Source organism: Scophthalmus maximus, chromosome 15 (genome assembly GCF_022379125.1).
Source record: "Scophthalmus maximus strain ysfricsl-2021 chromosome 15, ASM2237912v1, whole genome shotgun sequence".
Taxonomy (NCBI): Eukaryota; Metazoa; Chordata; class Actinopteri; order Pleuronectiformes; family Scophthalmidae; genus Scophthalmus; species Scophthalmus maximus.
The window spans coordinates 7,858,889-7,875,214 of NC_061529.1; the positions used below are offsets into that span (position 1 = coordinate 7,858,889).

General features: G+C 40.8%; 1 protein-coding gene across 6 annotated transcripts in view; it reads left to right on the forward strand.

Annotated features, from left to right (window-relative positions):
• The window catches only part of stxbp6 (syntaxin binding protein 6 (amisyn)), a 137,304-nt gene that overhangs the window by 8,619 nt on the left and 112,359 nt on the right, over nucleotides 1–16,326 (forward strand). For 2 of the 6 annotated variants that reach the window (XR_004785256.2, XM_035609595.2), the window contains exons 1-2: nucleotides 958–1,300; nucleotides 9,595–9,815. Coding sequence is in view for 5 of the 6 variants with exons in the window: in XM_035609595.2 (XP_035465488.1) it covers nucleotides 9,662–9,815 (154 nt within the window). In the remaining variant the exon portion in view is untranslated. Of the gene's footprint in view, nucleotides 1–949; nucleotides 1,301–9,594; nucleotides 9,816–16,326 lie in introns of those variants that run through there. The other 4 variants (XM_035609592.2, XM_035609596.2, XM_035609594.2 and 1 more) reach the window with 4 other exon arrangements.

A 16,326-nucleotide genomic window follows, 5' to 3' on the forward strand; every position in this document is an offset into this window, starting at 1 on the left:
GAACTTGTGTCACAACTCGTTATAGTCAGCAGTCTAATAGTATATTTCAGCTCCTGTTATTTACAGTCAGAATAGTAATGTAGCTTACGTGATGTTTGTATTGTGTCCTTCAAGTGTGCTAAATGTTTTAGAAAGGAACATCTTCCATAAGGCAGTAATCTGAACCTGGCCGCCATTTAAACGTTGTGGTAGATTTAAATTACTTTACTGTGACCCATAAATATGGAGTCCCTAAAGTCCCGACAGGTAATATATATTTTTTTATCTTGTGCTGACAAGATAATAACTTGTGTGCACATTAATGGACGTTGTCACTGGGTCTGGAAAGTGAAGCCAATGCTCATGGACCAAAATCCTATATTCTCTGGAATGACCAGCAGCGAGCGACTCCACTGGTCGCAAAGAAGAAGTCTGTTTCCAAAGAAGTCTATGAGGAAATTACTCAATGTTTATGCCTTTATTATGCAGATATCCACTTGTTCCCACAAGATATTTATTGTGATTAAGTTATCATCTTGTGCACACAAGCTCAAAACAATATCACCTGTTGGGAATTAAGAGGCTCCCTTAACTCACCCACCAACATCTCCAACTGTCCAAATCAAGCAATATTTCGAAAAATATGAATTGAGGAAAAGAACAAACTCTTATGAAAAGCTATAAAAGCGACTTGCCTCTGTGGGTGTTTCAAAGCCTCAGCCAATCATGCCTCGGGCTGTGTGCAGTTATTAACTTGTTCCCCTCAAGAATATTTATGTCGTTATTATCTTCTGCGCACAAAATGAAAAAAGAAAGAAAAGAAAAGATATCACCCTGTCCCGTCAAGAATTAAGTGTCTCTGCACATGAACATAAAATTTAATTCGTTTGTGATATTTTAGCTTCGGTAAAAATGTTCTTCTTCGTGTGTTCGCGAGTTAGAAGCAGACTCGCACGTGATTGGCGGGCGAGTGTGTGTGTGTCTGAGAACCTGCTACTGGTTTCCCATCCGCGCGCGCACACACAAACACGGTCACACCGCAGAAACAGCAGCAGGCAAAAAAAACTAACTCTCCTCCCCGAGGTTCTCACACACACACACACACACACGACAACCGTGAAGGAAAGTGGAGTCGACGCGATGTCAAACGCGAAATGCCACCGTTGACCGTGAGAGGAGCGCGAGCAACGCGGAAGAGGTTTGCTGCTGCGGGGAGAAGTAGCTGAACTGTGACAGCAGCTGGGGACGCAGACGCGACACCGCCGGGACCCGCGGTCCGCACGTGGACGGGACAGCGTCGCTGGGAGGGAGAGACACGTCGGTGAGCCCTGCTGCACTTACTCACCTCCACTTCTTGCGTTATGAAATGTTTTACTTTAAAGTTGAACTTACGTGTTGTATGGGACAGTAGAGGAGTTTTGTTTTTTCGCATTATTCAACCGCAAATTGCGTCAACAACCTTTGACGCACTTTACGCGTGAATCGGAACAAGTGCGCGCGCGCGCGGCTGTATCTAATTAACTGTAATTGCGCGCGCTGCTGTTGCCTTAAACAGCTGAACATAATGAATGTAATGAGACTTGTCTGACTTTAGGAATATATTAGATATATATGAATATATATATCTAATATATTTTATTTATTTGTTTTTATTCTGGTTTAAAGGGATAGTTCAGTGATTTTGAAGTGGGGTTGTATGAGTTACTTGTGCATAGTTAGTATGTCACCTTATGGAGATGGTGATCCGCGATGTCATTTTACGGAGTTTGGAGGAGAAGTGGAAGTAGCATGAGTCTGAGTCCCACTGCTGCGGAGGTGACCACCGAAAAACGTATTTTTCGCCACATTTTTTGAATGCTTACCTAAAAAAAAAATCCGTTCAATTGTCTGCTTCAGTTTCCGCCAGACAGCCGTTTAAGTTTGCACTTTTTTACTCACTGCAGTAGCTTTGAGTCAAACAGCTTTAAATGATTAAGCGCACTTAATGACATCGCTGATCACCATCTCCATAAGGTAACATATTAACTATGCATAAGTAAGTCATACAACCCCACTTCAAAATCACTGAACTATCCTTTTAATACGGAGGCGAACCGCGCCTCCCTGTTTTTGGTGCCGTCTCAGTAAACTGAGGTTTATGGCCAAGGTGTGTTGGAATGAAAATAAAATCCTCGTGCTGTGTGTTTTAAATCGTGTCTCCCCGTCCTGTATGCTTTATAACTTAGAAGTAAAAATATTTCCAGGGAACTCCATGAGGATATATAGGGTGTTGTCCAACTTGAATAGTAGAGTGTGATGATTGTTAGGCTGCACTCCTGTATCAACATAAAGCAACATGATCACAGTGTTTACTTTCAGCATGATAAAAACCTGCACTCAGGCTAATGATTAAGAAAACACTACGGCCCCATTTTTGCACAAACGTGATGTTTGTGCTTGTGCCATTGAGCCATGAGTTGTTGAAGAAGGTTGTCTTTAAATCTGGTCCCCCGTAGAAATAATCAATATATCCAAAAATGTTCAATTAATCTTTTGGACTGTCGTGGGGTGGTTGCATTTCTCTAAGTGTGACAACATTTCGCAGTCATAAGCATGCAGAAAATATTTATATTTTTTATATATCCTTTTGATTTAAATGATAAGTCTAACCTACTAGCTAAGCTGCTGTTAAAAACCTTCAGGGGCCACTTGTGGGCAAATAAGCAAGCAACCATGCAATATCTATCCAATAACGCTCAGACTTACTCTTTTTTTTTAACAAGCACAAAGACGTGGAACAAGCTGGTTGTATTTAGACGTGAGTGTCTCTTGAATAGCAATTACCGCGTGTCTCTGGTGTATCTCTGCGACAGGCTGGGATCTGGACGCCCGTTTGGTTCAGATTAGTGGTGTCGAATCTTGCCCCCGTGTCTCCCAATGCTGTTACCTGACTCACTTACTTTGATATATTGCTTCTTCCTATGCAGGTAGTTCAGGGTTTAATTTGCTCCGCCACAACATAAAAGATAAGTTTATACCTTTCCCTATAAATTCCCCATTGTCCAACTACATTCAGCATAATGTAAACTGTCAAGATGCAGAGAGGACAGATATCCTTGAAGGCAGACAGAGAGACCTAAAGAGTTTCGCTACTTTAGTGGATCATATAATTAAGAGAGGAACTGAAACTTGCTCCTCAGTATTTCTGACAAAATGACTCATAGCCTTGTAATCCCCAGGGAATCTGACTCACTGAGGATGTGGTCGCGATCCTTGCATCAGTCATTTTGTGTTCTCTGTGTTGTGAAGTTGGACACAAGGCTGTTTTTTTATTTTTATACTTTTTTCTCTGTGTACATTGTTACAGTGCAATTGCCTCTAGCTTGTCCTAATGCAGACTAATTGTACATTCCCTTTTGCATTGTTAATGCCTTAAGCCATTGCCCCTGTCTTTTAATGAGTCTCTGTTTATGAACCGTGCAGTTGTGTTCGACACATCAATTGGGAAGAGCTCCACGTTTGCTTTTCCACTGTTTACTAAGCACTGTTTGGTCCCTGCCAAATCTTTTATTGCCATAAGGTGCTGGGCCATAAAGACGAGCTCATTTGGGGTCATTCATTGATTAATGGTGAGAACATACCTCCCTGGCACAACAGTATATAATCTTCACTGGCAGCTGTGTCACCCAGGGAAATAGATGAGTTTGTTCATATCTTTCCTTTATTGAGGGAAACGAGCAAGGTCCTTTTTTAGCTGGAGCTTTGATGGAGAGCTATTCTTTTTTTTTTTTTTTTTTTTTTTCAGTGATAATCATTTAATAACCTACAATAAAACTCTATGGGACATCCCTTTTCATTCTTTTGTACATGGTTGTTTACCTTTTGTCCCACACCATATAATGAACATAGGTCGCCTTACATTTTGTTAGGAAAAAAACATAATACAGACACATTAAAGCCACAAATTACTGAGACAGGATGAAACTATAGGAATGAAATTATTGAAACCCTGTCCTCTACCTCGCTCTTAGAACAAACTGCTGTAATGTTTCCTCAAGAATAAAAGCCTCTACAAATTACATTATCTCAGAATTATGGATGCTAACATGGGTTTTTCCTTTCTTCTCTGTACTGTTCAATTAGACAACCCTCTTTCTTGTAATTTCAGTATTGTACAGGCTTGGGGTAGATTTTTCACCTGAGTTTGCCACGTTCTTGATGCGGAATTTGATCAGAAGGGTTCATTTGTAGCTCTGGTCATCATTTGTGTTGGGAAAGGTGGAGATGACTAAGAAGTCTGGTAGTGATATTGTTTAGTATTAAATTTTTCACTCCTCCTGCCCAGTTCACTTGTTTATCAAGCCCTCTTCGTACATACTGTACTGCAACAGCACAGCAGATTTGATTAAGTCCAGCATATTTAAGGATTCTTGGAAGTCTGAGATGGCAGAAAACTGTGTTAATGAGCTTTTCTGGCTGGCATGCACAATGAGTGGGCGCTGATGGAGGGACAAATCTGGTCTGGAGTCTTCCGCAGCTTTGATAAGCTGTCATACTGTTGTTCTTGTTTTTGATTTTGTAGTAGTAAATTTAAGCTGTTGCACAATTTCTGCAAGGTTACTTCAGAGAAAAACCCCTTGACTTAAAGTTTCACAATCTGGCGGAAAGTAGAGCAACAAATGAGAGAGAGAGCAGTTTGAATCCCCAGGTGCAGTTTTGGAGTGGTTCATTTTAGAAATACTGATAGTCAGTCTTATTAGAGAGTTTTCTCCATAGCAAGAAAAGGAATATGTAGTTGTGCGTCATAATTCTTTGTTTTATTGAGTCGTCCCTTATTAACAAACATGATACCTTTAACTTTAAACATTTTTACTTAGTATGTCAAGACAAAATTTGTCTGATAAGCTTTTTTCAGACATGAACTCCGGAAAACGTTGTGAGTTTACATATATAGAACGCAGAAGGAAATTATCAGAGTCAGACACGTTCAAAAGAGCAGGAACATTTCTGGAACATTCAGGCGAGGGGTGGCGCCTGGGTAGAGGCTCGCCGTATATCTTCTGGATACTTCCCTGCTGTATTCTCACATGGGCTCACCAGGATATTTTCTGGAAATTTTACCAGGGGGCTGGATGGAAAAGTTCCTGAAAATATCTGGAGCGACATATGTGTTCTCCCATATAGCCACTCCGAAATATGTCTGGCCTTCAGTACACATCTGAAAGCAGCTTTAGTTGTGTAGTTGCTTGATGCAACACTAACATAGTTTTTGATTTGAACACACCACAGGCTGACAATGACACCACAAAAACAGCAGGGTAGATGGTGTAATCATTTAACTATTCCAAGAGACGTAACATACACCATCTGTGCATATTGCATTGTTGGGTACCGCTCACTCAAAGTGACACTGTTGTATGACATCACTGTAAAGAAGTAATCTATGAAGACGTGTGCACTCTGGGAGGTTATTTTTTCCTGTAAAATCAAGATCTTGTACCAGAGCAATGAATCAACATCATAAAAGACTCTCGTTACAGGCAGCAGAAGAGCTGCAGTGTTTACTTCTTTCATATATCTTTGAGAGTGCACTTTGCAATGATATTTCGTCTTTGGAAGTTTCCAAAGTCAGTCAAGTGTGAGTGGGAGGAATAGATGCAGAGGATGAATTGCTTCAAGAGGAGGATTAAATTATCAGTTTTAGTTGGTTAACTTGCCAGATATCATTATGATCCTTTTTTTTGTAAGTATTTTTTAGTCATATTTTATCTACACTCCAAACTGCAAATTATATCTCTGACATTGCATTTACTCTTGTTTTGGGCTGCTGGTAGACGGACTATATTTCCTTGTCAAGTTGCAAATGCTTGTTGATACACCAGAGGAGTGCACTGTCTGTATATGTTTACTGTATGTTTTTATTTAAAGTAAGCCCCTGTTTGTTGAAATACAATGGACTGTAAATGTTCAGAATGTTCCTTTCCAATATCTGCTTTAACAGAGGACTGTAGACATGCAGAGGTCAGGTTTAAGCTGTCAGTCTCTAAAAGGAAAAATCTCAGGTCTACTAAGTTAAGGATACGTTATATTTTCCATTCAGTGGTAAGCATTCTTTAAGAAGTACAGATAAGGCACAAAAATGAGTTTTCCCTTGATTATCACTCTCTTTCTGGTAGATGTGCACACATACATGTTTGTATCTCTAACCACTGCCCTTACCTTAAACCATATCTAATTCTACCCCTCCATCCGGAAACTAAGCCTTTATCCTCAAACGGTACTTGTGAGGAGTGTCCAAAATGTCATCACTCTCCGAAAGTGCTTTCACTCTCATGGCTCAGAACAGATTGGTCCTCACAAGTGCACACATATTCATATTTAGGTGAGTTCTAATGGCTCGCTAAATAATTAATAATAATTTCAATCACACGAGCAGCGGAGTAAATTAATTGCCAATGCCTTCTTGGAGGAATGTCTTAGCTTGCGCCCGCTGGTGGTCTGGCTTTGAGTTTGTACCCCACTCCAAAGGAAATGAAGGACACACTTTCACTTCAGTGTGACGTGGCCCGTGTCTTCCACCGGTCTTTTGGCCCCCTTTCCTCTGCTTCTGCTGCTTCAGCTACGTTGCCAGGTTCCCATGGGCCTGTGAGCGCAGGCTGGAAATCAGGACTGACTGTGTTGATGCTTAAAGAAATGGCTGTGCAGCTACTGTAACTCAAAAGACCCCATTCCAATGACGTCTCGGAGTGAGCAGACTTCATACAAACGCACTGGGCAAAGGGAGGCAAGAGACGGAGCATGAACAGTTCTTTTGACTGAATGAAGTGATTGTTTAGAGGAGCTTTGCTTTGATATGGGGCGTTAAGCAGGTGTAAAATATAGGTACGCTGTTTTCACCGCCACAGCAGCTCATTGGCACCCAACAATACAACTGCTCAGCCCTGCATAGTGAGTGTTGCATAAGACTGCTCAAAGTCGAACCATAAGCTATGCATTGTAGCTGGCTACATTTCAGTGCCTTCAGGCCCCTGTCTTCCTCCTCCTGTTCCTCCTCCTTGTTTTTGCTCTCGCATCCCCCATCCCCTTAACCTTCTTTTCCATCATGCTTCGGCGGGCCACCTGAGGGGGGATATGCGCTCCCCTTTGCCTGGTAACAGCTTGCGGGGAGATGTGGGCAGCCTTCCATCTCAGCTGGCGAATGGTGGAGAGGCGGGAGAGATGTGATGGATTAGGGCTTCCACAGAGAGGAACTCCACTGAGTGCAACAAGACCAGTGACTGTTCTACAATTAACTTAGATTTTCTGGTTTTGTTTTCTTCATGATGCGATCCTGTTTAGTGAGAAGAGAAGAAGACATAAAATAATTGACTTTTCTAGGGGAGGGGTTGAGTTCACTGCATGTAAATGAGTATGAATACACACGTGTGCAGTATTATGTAGGCACTGTATGTGTAGGTCGGTTATTGCGTAATATAATCGAGAACCCCTTGTATTGCCCCTCAACAGGGCAAATCCTTGTTACCCCATTTGTCTTCAAATTGTGTAGAAGGTCTGAATGCTATGACACTCAAAGGTTTGAACCAGGTGAAAATGTAAATGCTGATTACATTCTCACCTGACTTCGGAGTACTGAAAAAGCATGTTTTTATTCAGAGTACACGATGTACAGGTCTTTTGGTTCTGTGCTGTTTGTGCACTTTGAGGTTGAACTGGCAGAGCACAGGTCTTACAGCTCAAAGCAGAGTTTTGCAGTTTTTACATGGTGTCTGGCTCACTTAAAAACTGAATAAACCTTCATAATTTTGTCAGAGGTGAGTGCATAACATTTTTTTGTGTTTGTGATCCATAGTGTCATATTTTCATAGGAAAGCTGAGGTCTATTTCTTAGCTCATTGTCGACATGTTGGACATCTTTTAAATTCCAGACAGACATATTTATTAGCCTTTCTAATTACACTCCACAAAATCTTGGCCTCGGTTGTTGTTTACTGTGAAGTCTTGCCTTGCTGAAAGAGCAGAGACGAAGGGAGATGCATAGAGAGAGAGAGCGAGACTGTTCAATGAACGGCTGTAAAAACTGTCTGCACTGAAACAAGCGCATAAAACATTGTACGTGTGGAATTGTTACACCTACATTTACTACTATTGCTGCAATTTATGATTGATTAGTGATTGATTAGTGATAGTGATTTATGATACACTAATATCAAACAATATCAAAACAAAACAACATGGCCCTTTACACTTGTTGTAGGAATGGTTATTGATTGGTTAGATTTCGGCAAAAAAAAGTTCATGGTCATGTTTAGTAGTGGCATTGTGTCCAGAGTCGTCATGTTCCTCTGCTGTGGGAGTATTCGTTGAAGCTTGACGTAATTGTGCTTTAACAAGGACCACCAGCCAACAATGGCAGCCTTTCAGCCAAGTTGCAGGTTTTGCTTATACAATAATCAGTCACAGAAACTGTGCTTCTCCTTTGCTACAGAGCATTCATTTTAAAGCTTGCTGGACTGATAGAAAGCGACTCAGTGTTTTGTGTTCTGCTGTTTATTGTCAAGTCAGTTTGATGATGGCATTGTTTTGCAACAGAGTGGCTGAGACAGACAGACGGATTGGTTTATCAGGGTGTTTTTTTGGTTGCGCCTCTCAAGGGGGTGTGTGGCTGAGCACATGATTAAGCTTCGCACTCCTCATGAGAGCATTTGGATGAAATTAACCACTTTCTTTATTACTGTATGCTGCACTTAAGCACAGTGAGGCTGACTAAGCACATTTCTCCCTGTCACCAACAGACATACTGCTGCCTCTCTCATAGTACATTCCCAGTCACCGAGGAATAAATTCACCAGTAGACTTTGGCTGTAATAGTAGAAACGCGATTGATGTTCTGTATCAGTGAGACTTACCAGTTCTCTTAACAATGTCTGCTGAAGTCATTTCATTTCTGCAAGTGGCAGTGCTTCCAGGAAGAACATTGGCGAAGCATTTAGAGAGATGGAGCACAGAGACTGGCTTTAACGTGGAGAGCTGCAGCCATTTCTCCATTTGGAACCCTTCACTCCTGTCATTACTTTAATGTGCTATACACTGTGAGCAATGGAGAGCATACCAATCGAGATGGACTGTGTGTGTTTGTGTACTTGAGTGATTTGATTGAGGCTGTGAAAACACAAGTACATTAGTTTTACAATTTTAAAAGAATTTTAACTGCTCATTTTAGCCTCACTGTCTCCATCTTATCTTTCATACAGTTTAGTTTTGTCATTAGGCCTTTAACTGCTCACAAGTCAGACATACAACCTGTGACCAGGGGTTGCAAGTAGACATGGTTTTATTGGTTTGTAGGCAAAAAAGATTTTCTTTGTGCTGCTCACGCAATCTCTTTTCAGAATCTGTATTTTTAAATAATCCACAGAGCAAACTGTTGACAGTTTTAATAGGAACTATTTCATTTGACGAAAGTGTTTTATACATCAAAAGATGGAGACTTAAAATGACAGCTGGATGACCAGAGGAGGGAAGTGAGACCTTGTTGTTCAGAAAGTGTGGAAGTCAAAATTGTGTGTACTGTAACTAGTCCCCCATTTCTGCTTGATTTAATTTGCTGTTTTTCCCCAACTCTTTTCTTCTCTTCAGTGAAGAGTGAATCTCGTCCTCTCCACTTGAGCTTTTTGCCACCTGTTCACTCCTGCTGACTTCAGAGATGAGTGCCAAGTCCGCCATCAACAAGGAGGTCTTCATACCGCACGATGAGAAGATGCTTGCTGCTGTGCAGGTGAAGCGCAGGACCAAGAAGAAGATCCCCTTCCTGGCCACTGGTGGTCAGGGCGACTACATGACCTTCATCTGCCTCTCAGGTTAGAGAAAAAATATAGCTTCTCTTTCTCATCTTCTTTAAATGGCTTTTATGTGTCCATTTATTTGTGTATCCCATTGCTGTTGTAACCCAAAGCTACATTTCAGCATGTCTCCCTTAATTCTGCTGCTAATGTTCACAATGATGAGCAATGCTTGCGTTTCCCATGCCAATAGATTGCCGGGCTTTAGGTCAATCTTTATTAAATACATTAAATTTACGCTGAAATTGAATAATTGATTCACCAGAAATCTAGGGGTTGGGATTATTTGTTTTTTATTTTTTTGTGCTGAGATATTGCCTCTTAATTGAATTATCCATGCATTTTATTCATGAAAATAGCTAAAGCCTATTAATTTCAGTGCCAGCAGAACTGCTTATGAAGATCAATGACACTTCTTAATCCTACCATTTTAATGTGTTTTCAATTCTGTATCTGATTACATCACAAAAGGTTCAAAGTTACTTAATTGTGACTAAGATGAATTAAGAGTGTATCAGTAACACAAAGGCCAGAAGACCTTCTCTGTGTAGAATTCAAATTCAAGCTTGCCTTCCAGCAGTTCAGCTGCTGAGCCTCTATGTTTACACTCATGAAAACCAAGCAAAAGTCACAGATTAACCACAGGTTTCTGAGAACGGACCCTATTTTTCCAAAGGGTTCACAATGAGTCATTTCTCCTTTGATGAAAATCACAGAAGAATCTAACTTCTCAGGCACATACTGTTGTTAATTTGGACATATGCATAATGAGGCAAAAGTAGAAATAATTTGGTAAAACAATATATTCATCTCTATGAATCTTTCTCTGTGGAGGCACCTCATTCTGTTACACTGCAAAGTGGCAATGCCTTTGGGTAGTTCATTTGTGTGTGTGTGTGTGTGTGTGTGTGACTGACTGACTCAGGCAGGGTCAGTCTTAAATCCCTGGTCACACGTCGAGGTGCAGCCAATTTAAACTGTAAACAAGATACTGTAAGTTGGCTACAGTCAGTGACTCGACCCTCACTGTGTTGACGGAGAAGCCTAATGTTGGACTGTGTGACTAAAGGGACAGTGTGCTCTCGTTGTGAGTCAAGGCTGTCAGTCTTTACACAGGACTGAGAGCCTTGACTCACAACCTTACAGTATCTGTGCTCATTATGAGCAAAGACATCAGGGGCTTTCATCATTGTGCAGAAAATATGTTTGTAGATTTAGTGTTGAAGGAATATTTTATTATATATAACAATATATATGTTGAACTGCATTGTCTCTGGCCACTGCTGGCCAAGACTGTAACCTGCCACAGTTTGCCTGTCTAAAGGGTTTTTCACTGTCTTCTCTTTATTAACAGTCTCCTGACTAAGCTGCTGTTGTGTATCATGTGGGAGCACAGTAGTGAAGGCGAGCTCTGTCCTGTAATTTTTAAGTCATGTGGCTTTTATTTGTGTGCGTGAGCGTGTGTGTGTGCTTAATAGCGAAACCCCAAGTGTGAAACCAGCCTGTGCCACGCCTCCCAGCGTACTGAGATACAAGGCTGGTGTGTGTGTTACTTTAACGGTTCTGCATGACTGTAACTATGTGAAAGCACTGTGTGTTCACACAGCGGTGGGGGAAGGGGGGGGGTCACTGACAGTCTCATGGCTACAGTAGCAGAAAGTTGACGCCTGAGGGCCATACAGTGGCAGAGTTATGTAATCTGTGGCATTCCATGGCTAAAGGAAGCCTACAATGCGAGGAGCAGAGCTGTAGAGACAGCCACGGGCACCTCACTCTCAAACTGAGCAGGGTGCTTGGTGAAGAGGAAACACCAGGTCGTCACTGCTGCTCCAATTCCTGGGGCATATGCTGTAACACACACTTTCAACGAGGGCTGCAACTTACGATTATTTTCATCAATGATGAATGATGAAATCAATTAATCGTTTAGTTGTTTGGTCCATAAAATGGTGAAAATTAGTGATCGTGTTTCCCAAACCGCAAAGTGATATGGTTTGTCCGCACACCAAAGATGTTTAGTTAAATGTCATGGAGGAGCAAATAAACCAGAAAATCTTCACATTTAAGAAGCTGAAATCAGAGAATTAGTATGGATTATCAAAATAGTTGGCAATTCATTTAGTATTCGATTACTAATCGATTAATCGATTAACTGTTGCAGCTCTACTTTCAACTTATATGACTTATACCGAAATTACCCTTCCTTGAAGTTTTAAAGTAATTACAGTCTTGAAGCTTCTAATCTGTTTGGAATTAGTCACTTCTCTCGCAGACATTTAGTATGGATGTTATGCAATTGACCTTATAACCACAATAGTCAGCCTGAGCTGTCTTTTCAGTGTGGGTGAGTCTTCACTGTTTGTTGAGAACATCACTGTTTGTCTTATAGTTGGAGAGCGACATCAATAAGTGGAACAAAAAGTCCTGGACAGCAGCCAGTGTTTACTCTTTATGTGCGGCTCTGTGAAAACATGACTGCACCACCTCATTGAGCTAAGAGTTGCTTGGCTACAGGATGAAATCTTGGAAATCAGCCTTATGTCACCATAGCAGAACAATACTGTTTTTGAGAGTCATCACAACCTGTAGAAAGAAAGTGATTTCCTTAAGAGTAGGCTTCTTGTCCAAAAGGCCTGAATCAGTAGTGTGTGAGCTTACTACGTTTTTCTGTTTTAAAACTCATTACTGCTGCAACGTTTATGCCTGGCGTGGTGGTTCGATTGTCTAAGTTAGACCATTTTTTCTGATTCCATTGCTGATGGTAGTAACTGTCAACTTCCTGCTGTAGTATTAAATCAAAGATGGATTCTTTCCTTTCTCTCTCTAGCTGCCACATTGTCATTTATTTCAAATCAATACCATATAAACTCTCAACTAATGTTCATTATCAAACGGCGTCTGTGAAGATTCATGAGCTCTGCATGACCACCAGGAGAAACTTGTGTTAACGCTTTCACAGCAACATTGGGCGTCCTGAGTGTGCTGGAGCGAAGCCACAAGATCAACATGGGCCTAGTTGGTCAGTGAGCTTTCTCTTTGATCACCGGGCTTCACGCGGTGCCTGTGTGGCTGGACCTCAGAGTTGAAACACTGGACCGCCCACAGAATGTTTGGCAGGAGAGATGTGAGGCCCGTTGAGCTAGATAAGACGCTGTGAAGGTTCACTCCAGTAGGCTGTTAGCCTACACAGTTTTCGTTTCATTATTACCGACCTGAGAGGCAAACATATTTTCATATCTTTCCCCGTCCCAATTCTTCTTTGAGCAGTTCACGTTTTCTTGTTGTTTCCATCGGCGTGTGTTTGTTTGTGAAACTACTAAAGCTTGGAAACTTTTGTGGGGAGCAAAGTGCTGGTTTCTAAAACATTAGAAAAGCATTATTGTGTTTTCCATAACCTAACCGTGCTCCATTACCGTGAGTTACCATCCCACTCCCAGTTCTGTCACTAACACAGGCTTTGTGCGTTTGGCTACAGTGATGCTTTATGTTAATATGTGAATTTCCATGTGGAAAGCAAGTGGGTATCCATGTTCATAGTTGGATTCATCTTCTGTGTGTTTATGCAGGCATGTTGTTTTGTGGGTTGATTTACATGTTTAATTTAATGTGTAGGCTGTGTCTTATGTATATGATATGCAGAGGACGTCATGCTGGTATCTTGGTGGGTTTGTATCTCTTTTTGTGGTGATTGTCTATTGTTGTGTTGTTTGTTTTTGATGTTTAAACTTCCATTCGCCCGATCAATAAAGAGTTAAAAAACATAAAGCAGAAAGTATCTTCTTAATCATATGATACACAAGTATTATTTAATTTCAATATCTTTAACTTATGATATATTTATACAATAAATGAATGTAAAGTCCAGTATCATCCGTATCATTGCTTTTCTCTAAGACTCTTGAACACAGTTACTGCAGCAGTTTGTGTATATCACTTTCCACTTTTCTCCATTTGTCATCAGTCTCCTCGTAGCTATTGATTAGCTGCTGAGATGGATGGGCAAGTTGATGGTGTAGGTCACTGGTATATTAAACTGCTTAGACTGTTCATTGAGTCAGGTCATGTTTGCTCTGTCCCAAGACACACAAGTCCATCTAACGTAATGCATTCATGTACATACTTTTTAAGATTTGGGGGTCTTTTCCAAGGTTAGCCGAATCCTACAAGTGTTGATGGAAAAACAAATGAGACCATGACTACCCAAAAATACCCCAGGGATCAATTAAGTATTTCTCATTCTGATATTTATAATGACAGTGACAATGAAAACGATGAAAAAAATCAAATCCAAATACTTACTGTCAGTATTGAAGGTTAGATCTTGACAGTTCATACAAAAAGTTTTATTCTTGATTTATTTATTAATCAGTAACATCTTCCCAAATGTGAAAACACATCCATGGCTTATCTCCAAAGCACAGACTTCAAGAGTCTACATGAACACAGAACTTGATGTTTTAACTTAGATGCAGGTATACAAGTCATTAAGTGGTTAGTTGCTGAGTAGGTGTAGATTGTCAACAGAATTTGCTAAATGGGGATTTGATGACCATTGAGGGCCATGACCGATGTGGCAGGTACATTGATAATTGCATTTTGATGGTAATGGAGATGAAAAGTATGCCATTAAATACTGAATTAATTAATTTTGTTATTATGCAGCAAGGATGATCTGTTATGTCTTTGTGTTGTTTTTATATTCTTTCTACCTGCACACCAATTCTCCTTGGGATATAATGCAATTCAGTGCAGTGTTGGACCTTGCGCTTTACTGGATTTTCTAGTTTGATGTAACCGTTACACTGCGTCTAACTGAGATGGAACTTTTTTAAACATGTCAGGGAGTCTGGACAAATGTTTGTTAACGAGCTTTAGCCAGACGTGGGTGTGTGGGTGGTCTGTTTTTTGCTGTGAAGAATGTTGCCTTCTGTGGGTTTCTCACAGGGCCAGTGTAGCAGCAGTGACTGATGCTGGCCTCCCACTATTTACTGAGAGCAAAGACACAAAGCCCACTCACACAAGACCAGATTCATCATCACAACACTGATACTCTATTTCCTGGTAAGGTAGGTATGTGTGTGTGTGTGTGTGTGCGCGTATGTGCATGCATCCGCATGTGCTTTCCATCCATACCACATCTCTTTGTATCAGTGTGCTACGGACATCTTTATCTAGACTAATTGGGTTCTTGCAGCCGCTAAGCTCATTTCTTCTCCAGACTACCCTCTAAAACGTGAACTGTCTTCACTCTTGCCCCCGCTTATCATGTCAACCTCCCCTCATCCCTCTGCCTCAAACCTCCTGTTGGCTGTGTACATGAGAGTCCTTGAAAGTCTTGGGAATGGCTTCGGTATCCTAGTCAAGGAGAGGAGAGGTGACTAAGACAGAAGGTAAAAAGCAAATGAAGTGAGAATTGCCAAAATTTAGTGTCAACACAAAAATCGATATTTTCCATAGTTTTTTATTTAGAATAAAATGTACCTGGGGTGGGATTATTTGTAAAATGATTAACACAAATATGTAAAAAATCTGATGACTGGGACATGAAAAAGTAGAAATGTGCAGCTGTACTACAAAAATACTTATTTAACAGTTTGCTCTATACAGTGAAATGTAAATGTTGCCGAATAGAAAACGGACCACTTGAAATAACAACTTATCTTTTTCTAATATTGGATAGAGGGTGGCATAAAATAATACTTTTTAGCATTCTTGAGCAACATGAAAGAAAACCACTTTTGGAGATCTTTTGGATGGGTGCAGCGTACCTGAACTTGACGCCTGAATTCCTGCAGATGTCGACTTGTTATACATTCCTGTCCAGTGGCACTTTAGTCTACAATTATGGATTCAGTGCGCTCATCCATTCTGGTTGTTTGGGACTTGTTTGTCTCCTCCCGTGGTCTGAACGTGAGGCATGATAGCAGATGTATACACTGTTGGTTTCATGTTTTTAAACAACACTAGTATTTGTAATATTTGGGCTGTTGTTGGGCTGTTTGTGGGGTCATATGTGATTCATTTGCATTTGAAAATGGGTAGAAACATAACCCACTGGCATATTTTTATTTTATTTTTAAATTTAAAAAAGGAAATGATTTATAAAAGACGAACAATGGATGAAAATACACTGCTGCAGGCAATTGCATAATAATGTAACCATGGTCTCTGATGTCTCTTCAAACACACACACACACACACACACACACACACACACACACACACACACACACACACACACACACACACACACACACACACACACACACACACACACACACACACACACACACACACACACACACACACACAGCAGGTGTATCCAGATAGATGAAGGGCTCAGGTGCACTGCAGGTGGACTGAGGTGTTTCATGCTTTTCATTTTAGAATCTGTCTTTGCAGAGTCGGCCAGTGTGTTTCATCCAGTCTACAGGGAGTGTTGGTTGGTTTGTGTGTGTTTGTGTGTTCATGTTGGGAAATCAGTACATGCCCCAGTGGTTCTGACAGATTTCATTGCAGTGCATTCCTC